Source organism: Mangifera indica, chromosome 7, assembly GCF_011075055.1.
Source record: "Mangifera indica cultivar Alphonso chromosome 7, CATAS_Mindica_2.1, whole genome shotgun sequence".
Classification (NCBI taxonomy): domain Eukaryota; kingdom Viridiplantae; phylum Streptophyta; class Magnoliopsida; order Sapindales; family Anacardiaceae; genus Mangifera; species Mangifera indica.
The window spans coordinates 2,404,789-2,422,470 of NC_058143.1; the positions used below are offsets into that span (position 1 = coordinate 2,404,789).

Consider the following 17,682-nt stretch of genomic DNA (forward strand, 5'->3'; position numbering starts at 1 on the left):
TGGTTGAATTGTAGTAGAGCATATTTAGGGCGCTTAAAAATATTTCATTCACTTTTTTTCAATGAACAGCTTTTCAAATGAAAATTTTAGTTTCTATACAATAACTGACCCCCCCACTAAGCACAGAGAAACAATTCAAAAACATTTCCAAATGTGTATGGAATATCTAAAAATAACTCACAGAACCCTAAAATTACAATCACCATGTCTCTACCTATAAACCAGCAGACCCCGGGTTCGCAGCATAGAAAATAACTGCAGGCAAACATAGAGTGCAAAGCACTGCAGTGACCCCAATCATCAGCTTGTTGGGCAAATTGAGGCCAGTAGTGATCAAAAGAGTAAGCGCCATTGCAGTATAGCCGATTACCCTTACCACCCGTGTAGCTAGGCTGCGTGGTTTATAGACAGACAGTAATAAACCATAGAATAAAGAAGTCAGGCTGACAAACATGCAACCTAAAACAATATGCTGAAGGACCATGGCTTCAGTAGACACATCAGATGTATTTTTCAATGAAAAAGCTGCAATCACTGTGGCAATTGTTTGACCTCCAACCATGAACACAAACTCAAGTTCATTTTTACCTTTATAGTCATAATTAGATGAAGTCAGGTTTACTCCATCAGTTGGTGGAGTTTCATCGATTACATCATCATCATCAGGAGGTGGATTTTGGTTTCCTGTCCCAGGAGAGGAATTTCCAGTTTCATTATCAGCATCTGAAGAACTTGTTTCGTTTGAGCTGGTCCCTCTGGCTTCAATATCCCTTCCGGCTTCAATACCAAATGATGTTGATGCATTACCAATTTGGTTGTGCAGAGGTGAATCCACAGGTTCACCAGTTGGATCAGTTTGTTGGTTATGAACTGTATCTCCATTACAACAGAAAGTTTGACATTGAATCGGATTAGCATGCTCTTGAGGAGATGTTGGAGTCAAAAAAGAATTTTTTGTTGGTGGAATGATAGTACCTGAAGTTAAAAAAAATTATTATCAACCAAAAATGGAAGATGTTGTACAAAATCTAGTACATTAACAAATTTTAAACTTCTTTTGTACTTTTTCAGTTTGAACCACAAGGACAACCACAAAGGTAAGATTGATATAAGGGTTAGATTGATATAAGTTTGAACCTAAAATATTATCATTCCACAAGGGCTACATTATCATTCCACAAGGACAACCACAAAGGTAAGATTGTTAAGGGAGAAAATTAGTAAAATTGCAATGATTCGAGTTACAACGTTTGTGAATACTTTTTCAGTGGATTAAACATCAATTGAAAATGAAAGAAATAACAATAATACTACATGGCATTAAAAACTGGTCCATACATTGAGGTGTCACGTGAGTGAGTGAATTTGATTCAGAGATAAAGATTACATGATGATATCTCAGCATTGAATATTTTCAGTAGACAGAACATCTTTTGAAAATTGAAGTAGATGGTAAAGAAGTCTTACTCCCTCTATCAAATCTCTGCAATCGTTCAAAGAATTTGGTCCTAAAATTCCAGGATTTGGCCAGTACGGGACCTGAATCAAACACTCGGTCTAAATTGGCAAAAGCCCTGCCATTTGATTTACGAAGCAACATTAATTACGTTTATGAGGTATTATTAGAAGATCGAGAGTCATAACAAATCGAGATTTTATCGACAATACTTACAAGAATTCATCTAGCTCGTTCGCACAACGGAACTTACGAATACTGCCATTTGATTTATGAGGCAACATTAGATCGATGGTTGAGAATCTAAACGAATTCGAGATTTAGTAAAGATATACATACCAGGATGAGATTATCGGAGCTATCAGATCACCTAAATAGTCCATAAGATCGAGAAGGAAAAAACCTATAGCGATTATCAGTTCCGCCATCGGAGAAGTCTTTTTCGTTTCTGAAATTGATCCTTCTGAGAATATCAAACGAATACGTTCTGAGTATCCCTTTGCAGTCGCCATAAGAACCCTAGGTGCTTGATCGACGGTCGAAAACGGCGGGGAAGAGAGAGTAAATAAAACAATAAAACCAGGCAGCTCTCTGCTAGGGGTGGATTCCAATCCAATCCAAATAAGGGTTAGATTGATATAAGTTTGAACCTAAAATATTCCATTTAAGTTTAAACTAATTCAAGTTGGTAAATAGGGGGAGATGTATAATAGCACTACAGAGGTAAATAATCACAATAACACGGAGGAAATTATGGTTAATCATTTTTAAACTCAATTCAAACAAAACTTGAATTGAAGTCCAAACTGGTTCGGAACCCATATCTAAATTGAGATCTGAAATTATAATATTTTTAATTTTCCTATTAATTAGGTTTCACTTTTGGAGTTTTTGTTGAATAGGCTAAAATTTCATTGTTTTTTATTGAAATTATCATGCTAATCAACTTTATTATCAAATGAAATAAAACAAATAATTTTAATTGTGTTTGTTTGTAAATACTGAAAATTTGATTTTTTTTATAAAAAAATGTAGGTTTAATTGTTTCAAATGAAATAAAGCAAATAATCTAGATTTAGGGTTTAAGGTTTATTAAAAATTTGATTGAACCCATCTCTAAATTGAGGTATGAAATTATAATATTTTAAAAATTTCCTATTAATTAGGTTAAACTTTTGAATTTTTTGGTGAATAGACTAAAATTTCATTGTTTTTTATTAAAATTATCATACTAATCAACTTTATTATCAAATGAAATAAAACAAATAATTTTAATTGTGTTTATTTGTAAATATTGAAAATTTGATTTTTTAAATTAAAAAATCTAAGTTTAATTGTTTTAATTAAAAAAAAAATTGAGAATTCAGTTTGATAGTTTGATTTCTAAAGATATTGTTATCCAAATATCAAAACAAATAAGCCTATAATTCTCTCTTTGGTTAATATATATATATATATATATATATCTATGGAAAGAACATGAATTGAAAGGAAATAGCCAGTTTCACGTTTGGAAAAAAAAATAAAACCCTAATTAAAACCAAAAATGAGATATAGGAATACAAATAAAAACCCTAATTAGGTGGATTAACTATTTTCCACCCAGGGTTTGTTGAAAGATCTATTCCACCCTTTAAGTTGAAAATTCAATTTTCCCACTCATTATTTAGTTTTATTAGAAAAATAATGATAACTTTAACCATGAATTCAGTGAAAAAAAAAAACATAAATACCCTTCAATTTTGTAAATAAATGAACAATTGTATTTCCTATATATGAAATTGTTTGAATGATATATAAATTTATACATGTTCTAAATCATATATAAGGAATCAAAAATTAAAATAATTAACATACAATAATGTATAACAACAACCATATATTTAAAATATATTTTAATATAAGAAACAACATAATTATAATATATTCTAATATCCCCTCAAACTTAAATAGGCAAAAAATTTGCAACATTAAGTTTATAATGAAAGTCATAAAATTGTCCCACAAGATAGGTCTTGATAAAAATGTCTACTATATGATCAATAGAAAGTATGAAAGTGAGATGAATGAGGCCACATATAAGATGATAATATACAAAATGTCAACCAATCTCAATGTGTTAAGTATGTTTATAAAAGACATTATTGTGGACAAATTGAATGACACTTTAATTATTATAATAGAAATTTATAGCATTGGATTGGAGACCCTCATGTCCAATAACAACCATCGAAGCCAGACAAATTTAAAATTAGTGTTTGTAAGTGTTTTATATTATATTTCTATACAAAATAGAAAAACTATCGTTTATTTCTTATTGTACTAACAAATAAAGGAATCTCAAAAAAAAAAAAAAACATAATAACAAGTTGTGAAACGTCCATCTACAAGAGTACATGTCTAGTTAATATCACGATATACGTGTAATATAAGTGCGGATTGAGTAGAGAAATGAAGGCATTAAACAAGGTGCTCTTTATAGATATTGAACATTGAAGAAATTGTTTGTTACTTGAATTGTTAATATTCTTGGCAAATTAATTTAGATTGATTTGACAAATATATTTTTTTAATAACTTATGTTCACCATCGTAGGAGCAAATCTAGTCATATTAGTTTTGTAATCATGTTTGTTTGCACGTCATAAATCAAAATAAGCAATGTTGCCTGATAATTTGATTTTTTCTAATTCTCGAATCAAAATTGAGATAGGAAAATAGGCCAAAGGACTTATTCCCAACCAAAGTTGATTGTATTCCTAAATTGGTATCCATTAAATATTAAAAACTCAAACACTTATCTGTAAGTTGTTAATATTAATAGAACTAGTTAAGTTCTAAAGATAAAATTATCATATTACTAGTAATATATTAAAAATAATAAAATATTATCTATCTCCCCCTGGTTTAAAAAACTAGCAGTTTTTCTCTAAGATTAAACTTTGAAATATTACATTTTCTCTCTTAAGATTTCTTTCTTTTCTCCCTCCCTTTTCCCCCCTACGACATCATATATGTATGCATCCAGCTGATGCACAAACCTATGCAATGTTGCACAAATTTGTGTGACATTGTTGGACCATTTCAATCAAATTTTTAGTTGTTTCTATGTCGAGAAACCATCGGTGAGGGAGGTGGTGGGAAGGTTGACTGAACTAAAAAAAATCAAAACCTAAGAGGAAAATGCAACTTTTTAAACTTTTGGGTAAGAAAAATTTGTTAGTTTTTTAAATTAAGGGGATAAAATGAGATATAATTTTATTTTTTTAATATTAATGATAAAATAACAATTTTATCTTTATAACTAACAGAAAAATTTAAGAGAAGTTGGACGATGGGTGGGTATTTAGGTTTTTGAAACCCCGTAGATGAGAGTTTAGAAATAGACTAAACCTTGGGTAGGAATAAGTCTTTTGGCCTTAAAAAACAAGTTGTGTAAACACTTAATTTGTTGCATTATGTTTAATTCTTTGAGGAAATAACTGTTATTTTTTAAACTATTAAAGATATACTGAAATTTTTAAAATTTTAAAAACACCCTCAAACTTTTTTTTTATTAATTTCTAAAAGCCCTTGAAAAATCATTAGCACCAGGAAATTTTCAAAAAATTATAATTCATCCCAAACATACTGTTATACGTCATTGACACTATTATCGATACTTGTAATTGTAATTTTTTTAATTTTAATTGAAATTAATATACATTAAAGATACAAAAAATTATTTAGTAAATATTTGGGAACCTAGTTGTAACATCCACAGTTAAGCTCAAGGGTATTTTAGTCTTTTTCTTTGCTTTTAAATTGAGTTATTAATGTTTTCCAAAGAGATGTGCACCCATGTGTATAGGTATACACAATCGTGCATCATTAGCAAAAATTGAATTTTGGGATAAGATTATAATCGCGGCAAAATTAAGTGATTTCCATAGTTGGGCGACATAACACACACCCGTGTTCACCTACAATCGCATCCCAAGCAAGAGAATAGTGAGTGAAGATATTTTTGGTCATCAAAGGGGACCTTGGATTGTTGAAAAACCACCAATCACACAAAGAATTTGTTTGTACGCTGGAAGACAAGTAAGTTCGCCTTTCTTTTGGTGATCTAAGATTTTCATTAAATGAATAAACGCCTTGTGATTATGAATGATAAATTTTTGAATAATATAATGGTGATGTGACGTTATTACATGTGTTAATCTATGCATAAACTCTATTGGGTTGATTTTATAAATCCTATAGATAGGCTATTTAGGTTAAAGTATTGCTTGATTATAATACCCGTAAGTATGTATTAAGGGTAAAATAACCTTTATGTATGATTTCAATTGTTGTGTACAGGATTAAGTATGATTTGAAAGTCAAAGTGTACGTTTTCTATAACACACAACCATGTATAATGAGGTTATGCCCATGTGTTATTGCCATGTCAGCCAAAAAGGATAATTCTATGTAAATTTCAAATTCAAGTGACACATAACCCTTTTTGAGTATGAGGATTTAAGGCAATTTTTGGAGTATGATAATGATAATTGTCTTTTGATCAATTTATGAGTATAATCATTGTAATTGTGTTAAAACCGAGAGATCATGAATAGGATACACAGGGATAGCTTAAAGAGCGAGCAAAGTCTGGTTTCTGGGTTCGCCACACAGTCGAGTGGTATAAGACACACGCTCTTGTGCAATGTCTAGAATTTAGACCAAGTTTTTTAAACGTTTCGATGATCGTTAGACATCGTTGATTGGTGAGTGATCAACTAGAACATGTGGATTTCTCGTATATAGTTTAAACACAACCATATAGGGTGAAATGACCAGAACACCCTTAAAAAGTAGAGAGGTCGAAAAGAGAATAGAAAAGGAAAGTGGGATAAATGTTTGAAGGGCATACCCTAAAGTTAGTTAGGATACACGTCCGTGTATCTATAAATAGTAGCACACGAGGAGAAGCCACAAGGAGGTAATCGTGTGTGAGTAAAATAAAGAGACACACCTCTATGTGTTATGATACACACACCTGTGTGGGTAAGGTAGAAGATAGAAAAAGAGTAAAAGAACTAAGCTAGAGATTTAAGGGTTATTTTGAGTGACAATACATATATCCCAGGTACACAGTAGTACCCTATGTGCCTAAGAGTTAAGTCATAAAATAACATAAAATACATTTTTGGTGAAAGCGAAAGTGAGCTAGAGTCAGTTAAAACTTGAGATATATGCATGCTAGACATTATAAGATCATTACGAGAAAGTACTATGAGTACACATTCCTACACTGTCTATAGTAGGGCATACCCATAGTAGGACACTAGACTCATAATAGGGTACTTGTTCATAGTAGAGCCCAATCGAGATACAGTTTGGTGTAGTAGAATAGAAAGATAGCTCACATGGTCAAGATGTCAAATCCTTATATTCAATTTGGATCAATTGACTTGGTATATAGGTTCAATTACAACTTTTAGATTCAAATGCTCATACCAAGTTTAGTATGGTCATACCAAATTGAAATCTAAAGAAGTAGTTCCTTAGTGACTGAGCAAGACATAATTCGATTCAAGAGTTATGACATACAACCTAGATATTCTTTAGAGTATAATATGAGCACAAAGACAATATATAGGACCCATCATCATCCACAAAAGAGTTCAATGCTAAATTTGGATGAGAGAGTTAGTGTGGATCGAGTTTAAAGACATTTTGGGGATTAAGTAATAAGTATAATAGAGTCTTCTATTTACTGAGTGTTTTATCACTCACTCCCTTTATTTTTATGTATGTAGGTATTGGTAATTGTGATGGTTACAAGACGAGCGATGGTCCACGAGTGTAAAGCAGTAAGGGCATTTTCATCTTTTTAACTTTTATTTTATTTAGATTTTACTAATGTATCAGACTACACATGTTATGCTTTTCATCTCGCATTTTCATGTTTTGACATCTTTTTGTACACTTTTGATTTGGGTTTGACAAAAGCATTTTAGTAATTTTATAAAGTTTAATAAATGAGGTTTTATTCAAATGTTTTTAAATTTATAATATGTTTTATATTAAATATATGTTCAAAATAGATAATTTAGTGATGCATCCTTCCAAAAGGTAATACTTCTAGAGGGAGTGTTATAAGTTGATATTAAAACATGATTTTGGTGCCCAAAATATGTCTTAAGGTATGTGTGTAGTCAAATTAAGCAGGAACGTAAGTCTCTTACACCTCGGTGATTGCATTCATAGTAGATTACTTTAAGTGAATTTCATTATACTTGCTAAGTTTTATGGAGACGTTGTGGTTTTTTTAAAAACATATGAGCAGAATCAGAGCTTACACTAGAAATACCCAGATTGATAACCCACAGAAGAGTTAGAGTAAGAGGGCAGTACCCTAAGTTCCTAAAACAGATTAAAGTGCTTAAGACATCTGGGAAATATTCAAAGAAATGTTCAGGGAAATGTTAAGATGTCATCTATAAGGTGTACCCTGTACACGTATTGACCGAGCTTGAGCTAAGGATACTATATCAATAGGCAATGAGACCCTAGTCCTCTTATACCATTGCACATACATCCTAGATGTTACGACCCTTATCATCAGTGCATAATTATCCAAAAGTATCGAGATAATATATATATTAGCCATGTTGCTTTCACTATTATACTACACATGGTTTGGAGATCTACATTAGTATAGTATATCATTTCTAGTTTTTGACTCGAAACTACTTCAATTAGGGTACATGTCGTCGTCCACATAATTGAGTATACCTATAATGATTTTCCATAATCAACAACCTTCGTTAGAGGTTTATCGTTGGCTTTTCTCATAATCATCCATTCTAAGCGTAAATTAGTTATTTCCATAACCATATCAAAGCATTACTTATTTACACTAATTTATTCTCATTTTTCCCAATTACACATAGAGGTGTATTGTTGAATCCTCATGACATAAATATCACACATACACGGGCATGTAATTTGGGTAGGATACATAATCATATGTCCTATGCCATATGCGTGTATATCCACTCCTAAATCCACACACCCATGGCTTTAGCTTAACACAGGGAGAATCATCCTTAAAAGTACACAATTGGGTATCCTCTATATATGAGTGTGTAGTGTGAAAATCCCAAAATCTAATTTCAACTAAACTTGCATTTTCTGGTCATTTAAGCTCAACATTAGGCATCCAATATATCTATACCCTTTGTGAACCTATATCGCACAATTCAAGATTGATAAGTTTATCAATCACATACTTAAATTCCCTTAAAGGGGTATAATAGTCATTTCTCCTTGCATAGGAATGGGTACTTATTGCCCTGATTGCTCGTTCCCAATTTCTAATCACAAACGATCAATACTCATTATCCCAAACGAATCTTCCTCCACATCCTAACTAATGATGTTGTTCTCCCGCTCGTTCATACCCAAGCTAAGTTGTTTTGCTGATAACACTTGGTACAAACGTTTGTCCCATATCAAATGTAAGTTCTTAACCACCATAAGCACAAATTACTGAGCATTCCATGGTGAATGAATTATATATGCATTATCTTATAGGTGGAGCTGTCAGTCCTATTACTTAGTAACAATCGTTCCACTTTATTTGCAAAACTCCGATTTATTGATCTCAACATTTTTTTGGTCAACATATCAGAATAATTCATTCATATGCGTACAAACCAATCTCTAAATGTTCCAATATGCCTAAACAATAACCATAATGCAAATAAATGCACAAGTATAACAAACATAACTTTGTATATCCATGTACATTAACAATACATTTCCATCATTTAAATATACATACCAACACAAATGAAAATTCTTTCAGGTTTCTTATGATCTGCCATTTCCCCAATCACAATGTCCAAGCTCATTACATAACATAATTACGTCAATTAAAAGTATCAAAGCAGGTAAAACATCATCAATTAAGAGAAACATAATCAACTACTTACTTTTCCTCTAGCGAAAACACTTATCTTCACGTGGTTGTGACCATTTTCGCAATTCTTGGCTTTCAACATCCTCTCACTCAACCCTCTTTGAGCTTTAAAATAATAAGTGCAACAACCCAGCCAAATAGCCACGCGCTCGTTTTATTTTTCCAAAAATAACGTCATGAATAAGAGTTCTTGCTTTAGGAATGATCGTTCTAAGCGTTACCCATTAATGGCAAATCCCAACTTCATCATGAAACTAGTCATTATTCAATTCAAATAATAAACGAACGTTCATGCCTATTTATGCTTAATCAATTTCATGAATTCATATAGAAAAAGACTATTTTCCCCTTGTCATCACATACACGAGTGTGTAACCTACCCACACAGTAGTGCAAGCACAAAAAGACACATAAATAAAATCAAACATAATCATGAGGCAAAAAGAATATATACCCCTGGACAAATTTGCGGTTGTTACACTAACTTTACCCTAAATGCACGGATGTGTATCCTAACTAACACGGGTGTGTGCCCTTTTAGGTATTCAAATTTCTTTTTAAAGTCATCTCAATGTGTCACTTTTTAGGGGTGTTTTGGTTATTTCACCTTACACATGATAGTGCTAAGGCTATACATGAAAAGTCCACATGTCTTGGTTGACCACTAACTAATCAACAACATCCAATGATTATCAGATCATCAGGAAACATAAACTGAATTATGGGCTTCGCACACATGGGCATGTGTCCCATACCACACAACCGTGTGGCAAGTCTAGAATGCAGAAACATCCGACCTACAACCTAATTTGACCTATTCAAACATTTCCCTTCCTCTTACCAACAATCTAACATCTCATTAGCATGGTTTTATGCCCAATTTCATATGGATATTCATCCACATTAAATATATACCTACCATCATAAGAATTGCACAAAATAATGACATTAAAATTAAGACCTTTACAACATCAATCATCATTCCATTCTTATCCTCTAAACACATATTCATTATCAAAACACACTAAGGAATCATATTTCACCCCTTTGACATCCCTAAGGCAATATCAATGAGTCATAACAACCCTACACAGTAGCAAAATAGAGGAGACATACTCATAAATTATGCTTACCATGATATTCATCAAATTACTTAAAATATGTTATAGTCAGTCATCCAATCATCATTATAATATCATAATCCACATGTAAACCAACAACAAAACATCTTTTTCATTGAGATTCATCCAAAAACAGAAGTAGATTAAACCTACTTACCTCTTATAAAACTATCATAGTGAAGTTGATCAAAAGGACTCATTCTCTCTTCCTTCCTTATCATCATGTCATTGGAATTGGGTTGTTGGAGCTGTTGGGAATAAGGTAGATGATCGGACTTTGCTCTTTCTCTCTCTCTCTTTTTGGGAGTTTTCGTGCTTTTAGGGATTATGAATTAAGATCCTTAAATCGCAACAATATGTCAAATATAAACTGAAATCGCGTCCAACACACACGAGCACATGTCAAAGGCATATGGTTGTGTGTCACTTAAATTTGAAATTTACGTGGAATCAATCTTATTCAACTGACGTTACACGACACACAAGTATGACCTTTCCATATACGGTCGCGTGTTTCCCAAAACTTAGACTTTGACTTTGACTCAGAAATTACATTTAATCATGTTTACATCATATACACTCATAAATAAAGATTATTTTACCTTCAATATGTACATGTGGATGTTACACTTTAAAAATTAAAAAAAACAGAAAATGAATAAAACTACTTTTTAATACTTGTTTAATACGAGAAACATGTAAATTATGCATTTAATACATTTTAAGTTCAAAAATTCGAAACATTTTGTTTAATATGCAAATTAAATAGGAACGCAAATTATTTGCGTTTTCACTAACCTGAGTTTGAATTGAATAATGCATACCCTTAAGATTTAGCCTAAGTGTAAAAGAAGTGAATCCATAAGTGTAAGAAAATAGGTTCAAGATCCATTAGCGATATATCACAATCAAATGTTTAATTTATCTAATTGAATTATTATAGGTCAGATCACTAAACTTGAGTGGTTTCCACTTGTTTAGACTATCCCTTGAACCCCGAAGGACAATCCGCAATCTCCCTTTTTCTCTTCTCATTATAAATAAAACTCTAATAAAAATATGATTAAGTCTCATCAAAGTCAATTCATGGCTACAGATTTGTTGTGAAAGCACCAATATCATCATCAATGATGAACCATATGATAAGCCTCCCTACCCCTTCCAATAAGGTTTATAATGTGCTCAAGCAAACTTGTTTTCTCCTTCAAATTCATATTCTTTCTATACAAGGGTGGATCTAAATTGAGTTGGATCAACTCTATGCTTAATTCGAATAGGTTAAACTCAAGCAGAGATAACTTTAACTAGAAATTGAGTCGAGCTCAACTCGATGAAATCATCATAAAGTCATCGGTAAATTCATATTTTCCTGTGATTTTTATTCTTTTTTCATTTTCAAATATCCTTCTTTTTTACAGATTTTCGAAAACTTCTCCAATGAACAAAACAACCAATTGAGCAAGAGTTGGTTATTCTAAATTTGAGTAGAGTTTAAACTATTTTTTATTCGAATTTGACTTGAATGGTTCCTTTTCTTTTGCTGATTTAGTAGCATATTTTTAATCAAATAAAGGATTGATTGTTTGAAATAAGAATAAAGCGTTTTACTATTCTAAAAAATCTAGATTTAGGATTAAAATTTAAAACATTTATATTAGATATTCTAAGGATAAAATAACACATAATTATTAATATACAAATTAATAGTATATAACATTACTTTATGTCAGTACAACAATACATAGTTTTACTTTGTATTAGACATAACAATGAGTCGTGTCAACCTGTAAGTTAATACAACCCGAGCATGGTAGTCAAATTTAGTTTTATATTGTGTATTAAAAATTTAATTTATTATATTGTGTTTCGCATATCGTATTATATATTAAGATTTGTCTTTTCAAAAATAATAATAAAAAATAAAAAATTTAAAAACCTATATCATTATCTTATAAAATATCATAAATACATTTTAAAATTTCTCATACATATCTCTACTATATTATTATTTTTCTAAAAAGATGTATTAATTCTTATTAATAATATGTATTATATTATACAATATAAATCATATAATAGAATACATGTATTATATAGTATCAATTTGATATACGTTAAAATATATATCATTATATATATTTGTATTATATCTGAAGATATAAATAATATATTATTAAATAGTAATAATTATATGTTCGAGACCAAAAAACCACAGTCCATAAAATTGCGAGCTGTGTTAAAAACCACTTTTAACGTGGGTTGTGTTGGGTCCTACAAGAAAGACTATGGATCAATCCATTACAATTTGCAAAAGTCAGAAAAAAATAAAATAAAAATCATATAAATAATTAATATTTTGATGGGTCAATCTGGAAAACATTTTTTTTTCATATTAGTACACGGTCCAAAATACTATAAGCCATGCCCGGCCAGAGCCCAACTTATGGAGGGCTTAACAGGGGACTACTCTTTATTATTAGCTTTCTACATTAGTAGATTCGGATATTAATTAAAATGTATACTTATTTTTTTGTGTAAATTTTTTTAGATAAATTTAATTTTGTTTTTAGTAATATCTCTCCCGACTAATTATATCACTCTCTTAGTTAATTATGTCAAATTCAATATAATTTTTTTCGATAATCTTTGAACATACTATATATAATAGTAAGTTATGATTATAAGATTTAAAAACTTATGTTTGGTAAGTTATGATTCAAAGATTCAAAAATTTATTAAAAAACTGATCAATTTTTGTTTTAATATAGATTGAAATGAAAAAAATGAACATAAGTACAAAAAATGGTGTAAGTGTGAGTGGATGCATATGGGTACCTATGGGTGTATATGTGTGCATGTGGATATCCATACGCACCTGCGCACACTTATACTCATCTGTGCGCATCTACACGTATCCATATGCATCCGTTCACAATCACACAATTTTTTGCACTTATGTTTATCTTTTATTCTGATCGGTATCAAAACAAAAATTAATCAAATTTTGAATACATTTTTTAATTTTCATACCATAACTTACTAAAAATAGTATATTCAAAGATTGTTAAAAAAAATTATATTAAAATTAATATAATGAGCTGAAAAGGTGATCCTATTCACCGAGGGGGATATTATTGATAAAAAATTAAATTTGTTAAAAAAAAAAATGTTTTTTTATCTAAAAAGGATTACGCGAAATAGTTGGAAATACCCCTGTTAGATTCCTCGTATTTGCATCTGTACTTGGTAAGACTGCGATGAAGTAAATTGACTTACTCTCCCTCTTCCGTCCCTCTCGCAACAGTCCATCACAAATCTAGGGTTCTAATGGCGACCGCGAAGAGACGCTTAGCATGTGCTACTGCAGAGGAATATTTACAACGTACTGTTTTGATCTTCTTAGGAGGATCGACTTCGAAAGAGATAAAAAATATATTCAGCGCGGTGGAGATGATTGTTACAATTTTTGAGTTTCTTCTGTTCGTTTTATGTTGTCTGATAGCTTCGATAACTTCATACTGGTAAGTATTTGTTTTTGTAAATTTAGAATTTGTTTAGATTCTAAAGCATCGATCTAATGTTGCCTCATAAATCAAATGGCATTATTGATAAACTACGTAGTGCGGAGCGAGGCGCATTCTGGTAGGTATCCTTGATAAATTTCCATTTGTTATGTCTTTCCCGAGCTTCTTACAATACGTCATAAACATAATTAATGTTTCCTCATAAATCAAATGGCAGGGATTATGAGCTTTCATACATAAAGCTCAATTCAGGTCCGGTAGTGGCAAAATCGTGGAATTTCAGGGCGAAGTTGTTTAGAGGATTGCAGAAATCTAACGACTGGAGTAAGTCTTCTTTACCATCTACTTCAATTTGGAGCACCCATTATTACCTCTCTTTAAAAAGAAAATCTGCTTTCTTCTTTCAATTTCAGTTGAATTTAAGTTTTACTCAATTTCTTTCTTAATCATCTTCCGTTTCTAAAAGCTTTCACTAACTGTAATCTGTTTATTCTATGTATGTGTTGTTGGTCAAAATAGTCATTTTCACCTGTTTTCTCAACTGTCACTTAAAATGGTTCAAGATGAATCTAACACATAGAGGTTTCTAATTTAAGTTCATCATTTCCTTCTTGTCATAAACACAAGTTGGCTTGTATATGATCTATGGCATAATTTGTAAACCACCTCCACTTATCTAGCATTCAAGAGTCTAGATCCTCTCTCAATCAGCCAAAGGCTTTTCCAAAACCAAAACAACAATATTTTCCCTTACCCCCAAACGGTTTATAATGCCCTTTTCATAATAGGCTCCACCCTTCGCCATACCCAATAGGTCCACATGGCATTATTCATGAAGGTTGGTGTGCTAGCATATACCTTTACATTTTTGATGTTTTTTAATTTGTAACTATAAGAGTGTGTTTAATATGACCAGAAGTCTTAAGAAATCTATATAACTAATAGTTTGTAGTTAACATAGAAGTAATAGATTTTTTATAACATCTTCCATTTTTGGTTGATTTATAATTTTTTTTAAACTACAGTTTTTATCAGTCCACCACAAATCATTCTACAGCCTATCATTCCACGGTCCGAAAAGCCTTTATCGACTCCAGTGTCTGCTCAAGTGGATGTCAATCAAATTCAATGCCGAAATTCCTGTTGTAGTGGAGATCAAGTTCATAACCAACTAGCTGATCTACTTGGTGAACATGTGAATTCAATTCTGCGCAACCAAACTGGTAATGCATCAGCATCATTTGACATTGAAGCCAGAATGGTTCAAATGCAATAACAAAAATTCTTCCTCTATGTAATTTACTTCTCATCATATAAAATAACCTTGATTTGGGGTTGTGCGAAATAGCTCCTGCTAAATAGAAAAGTGATGCACCCACTATTACCTCCCTTCAAATGGAAAATCATAGCAAATCTGCAAAATATGGATTGTTTTGCTTCTTTCATTACAAACAATGTACAATCCACTGAAAAGATTTAATGTTCTGTAACAGTTTTCTTCTTGAGTTATATTACATGCACTAACAACGGGTAAAAACTTTGATGTGTTGTCATATTATTGGATGTTAATTTATATATAATTCAAATTCACCAATCACATGATGACATATCAATGTTTGTACTCGTGTTCATACCCGTTGTTAGTGTATGTAATATTATTGTTTTTTCTTTCATTTTCGATTGATGTTTAATCTACTGAAAAACATTCACAAACACTGAAGTCCTATCATTTCAATTTTACTCATTTTCTTGATTAATCATCTTCCATTTTAAAAGCTTTCACAACCTGTAATTTGTTTATACTATGCATTTGTGGTTGGTCAAAATTCTTAGCTTCCCCTGATTTCTCAACCTGTGTCATGGAATGGTTGAAGATGAATCTGACTCATTGAGGTTTATCATTTAAGTTAATCATCGTATCACTCTTGTCATAAACACAATTTGGCTTATATTTAATCTATGGGATAATTTACAAACCTCTGAGGTATACCTTTACATCTATAATGTTTTTAATTTCTAACTAGAAGAGTAACTTAATCTGTCCAAAAATCTTAAGAAATTTACATAACTAATAGATGCTAGTTAACATAGTTTAAAATTTGTTGAAGTACTAGATTTTGCATAACATCTTCAAATTTTGGTTGATTATATATATATATTTTTAACTACAGGTACTATCATTCCACCAACGGAGTCTCCTCAAGAACATGCTAATCCGAATCAATGTCAAACTTTCTGTTGTAGTGGAGATGATGTTCATAACCAGCAGACTGATCCACCTGTTGAACCTGTGAATTCACCTCTGCATAACCGAACTGATAATGCATCAGCATCATTTGATATCGAAGCAGGAGGGGATATTGAGGCCAGAGGAGCCAGCTTAAATGAAGCAAGTTCTTCTGATGCTGGTAATGAAGCTGAAGCTCCCTCCCCTCAGACAGGGAACCAAAATCCACCTCCTCATGATGATGACGGAATGGACGAAACTCCATCAAATGAAGTAAACATAACTGCAGCTAGTGAAGACCATAAAGGTCGAAAAGAAGTTGAGTTTGTGTTCATAGTTGGAGGTCAAATAATTGCCACTGGGATAGCAGCTTTTGCATTGAACAACACATCTAATGTGTCTAGTGAAGCCGAAGTCCTTCAACATATTCTTATAGGTTGCATGTTTGTCAGCCTTATTTCTTTATTCTATGGCTTATGGTTGTCTGTCTGTAAACCACGCAGCCTAGCTGCACGGGTAGTAAGGGTAATCGGTCATGTGGCAATGGCGTTCACTCTTTTGATCGTAACTGGGCTCAATTTGCCCAACAGCCTGATGCTTTGGGGCACTTTAGGGGCTTGCACTGTGTGCCTCCCGGCCATCATCTTATATGCTATAAAATAGCCCAGAGAAGAAATGGAGACTCGCCGTGATTGTGACTTAGGGGTTGATTGCATTTTGGGGGTTGTGTAATATATATTTGTTTAGCCGTCAAACTATGTGTACATGTTTTTTATACATAAATATTTATACATATAAATGTATTATGATGTGATTGAGAGATTTTAAATCAATGATAAAATAATATTCAATCACATAATAATATATTTATATGTGTTTATATTTATATAAAAAAAAATGTGCACGTCAGGTTGCACATTTATTTAGATATTCCACGTACATTCTTGTACATCTGTGCTAAGTTGTCTAAAGGCCCAATATAATAGTGAATGAGAGATTGTAAGCATTCTAAATATGGTCTATCAAAGTCAACCCATCTTAGATTATATTTTCTACCATTACAAACTACAATCATTTCATATTAGTAGTTTGAGTTATGTTGTGCATATACAGTTTTTAGTATATAATTTTATACCTAAATTTTGTCTTATCATATGATTGGTTTTGTTTTATTATTAATTTAAAATCCTCTAATAAAAAATGCATGTACATAATTTTATTGTAGTAGTTCTTATTTCCTAAGATTATATCTACTGCTATGGGGACATTAGCTTAGGAATAATCAAATATTACTTTAGCAATGACCTTATTTAGTTTGTTAGTAATAAAAAATTCTGGTGACAGGTAATATAAAAGGTAATCCTGTTATTAACTCCATTTTCGGTATTAAAAGATTATCAA

General features: G+C 31.5%; 2 protein-coding genes across 5 annotated transcripts; one reads left to right on the forward strand and one right to left on the reverse strand.

Annotated features, from left to right (window-relative positions):
- Window positions 1–2,171, reverse strand: LOC123220086. The gene is made up of 4 exons (XM_044642097.1): window positions 1,796–2,171; window positions 1,673–1,714; window positions 1,468–1,574; window positions 1–975 (listed from the first exon to the last, which is right to left on the reverse strand). The coding sequence occupies exons 1-4, from the start codon at window positions 1,966–1,968 to the stop codon at window positions 215–217; spliced, it is 1,083 nt and encodes a 360-aa protein (XP_044498032.1). The 5' UTR covers window positions 1,969–2,171; the 3' UTR covers window positions 1–214.
- Window positions 2,172–13,716: 11,545 nt separating this feature from the next.
- On the forward strand, window positions 13,717–17,095 carry LOC123219967. Of its 4 annotated transcripts, XM_044641942.1 has the most exons (5): window positions 13,723–14,051; window positions 14,152–14,172; window positions 14,272–14,378; window positions 15,080–15,277; window positions 16,226–17,095. In XM_044641942.1, exons 1-5 carry the CDS (start codon window positions 13,858–13,860, stop codon window positions 16,942–16,944), a joined length of 1,239 nt encoding a protein of 412 aa, XP_044497877.1. In that variant the 5' UTR covers window positions 13,723–13,857; the 3' UTR covers window positions 16,945–17,095. The 4 variants fall into 4 exon arrangements, with proteins under 4 accessions (XP_044497880.1, XP_044497879.1, XP_044497877.1 ...); XM_044641944.1 differs by lacking the exon at window positions 15,080–15,277 and having other exon boundaries at window positions 13,718–14,051; XM_044641943.1 differs by lacking the exon at window positions 14,152–14,172.
- Window positions 17,096–17,682: the final 587 nt, after the last annotated feature.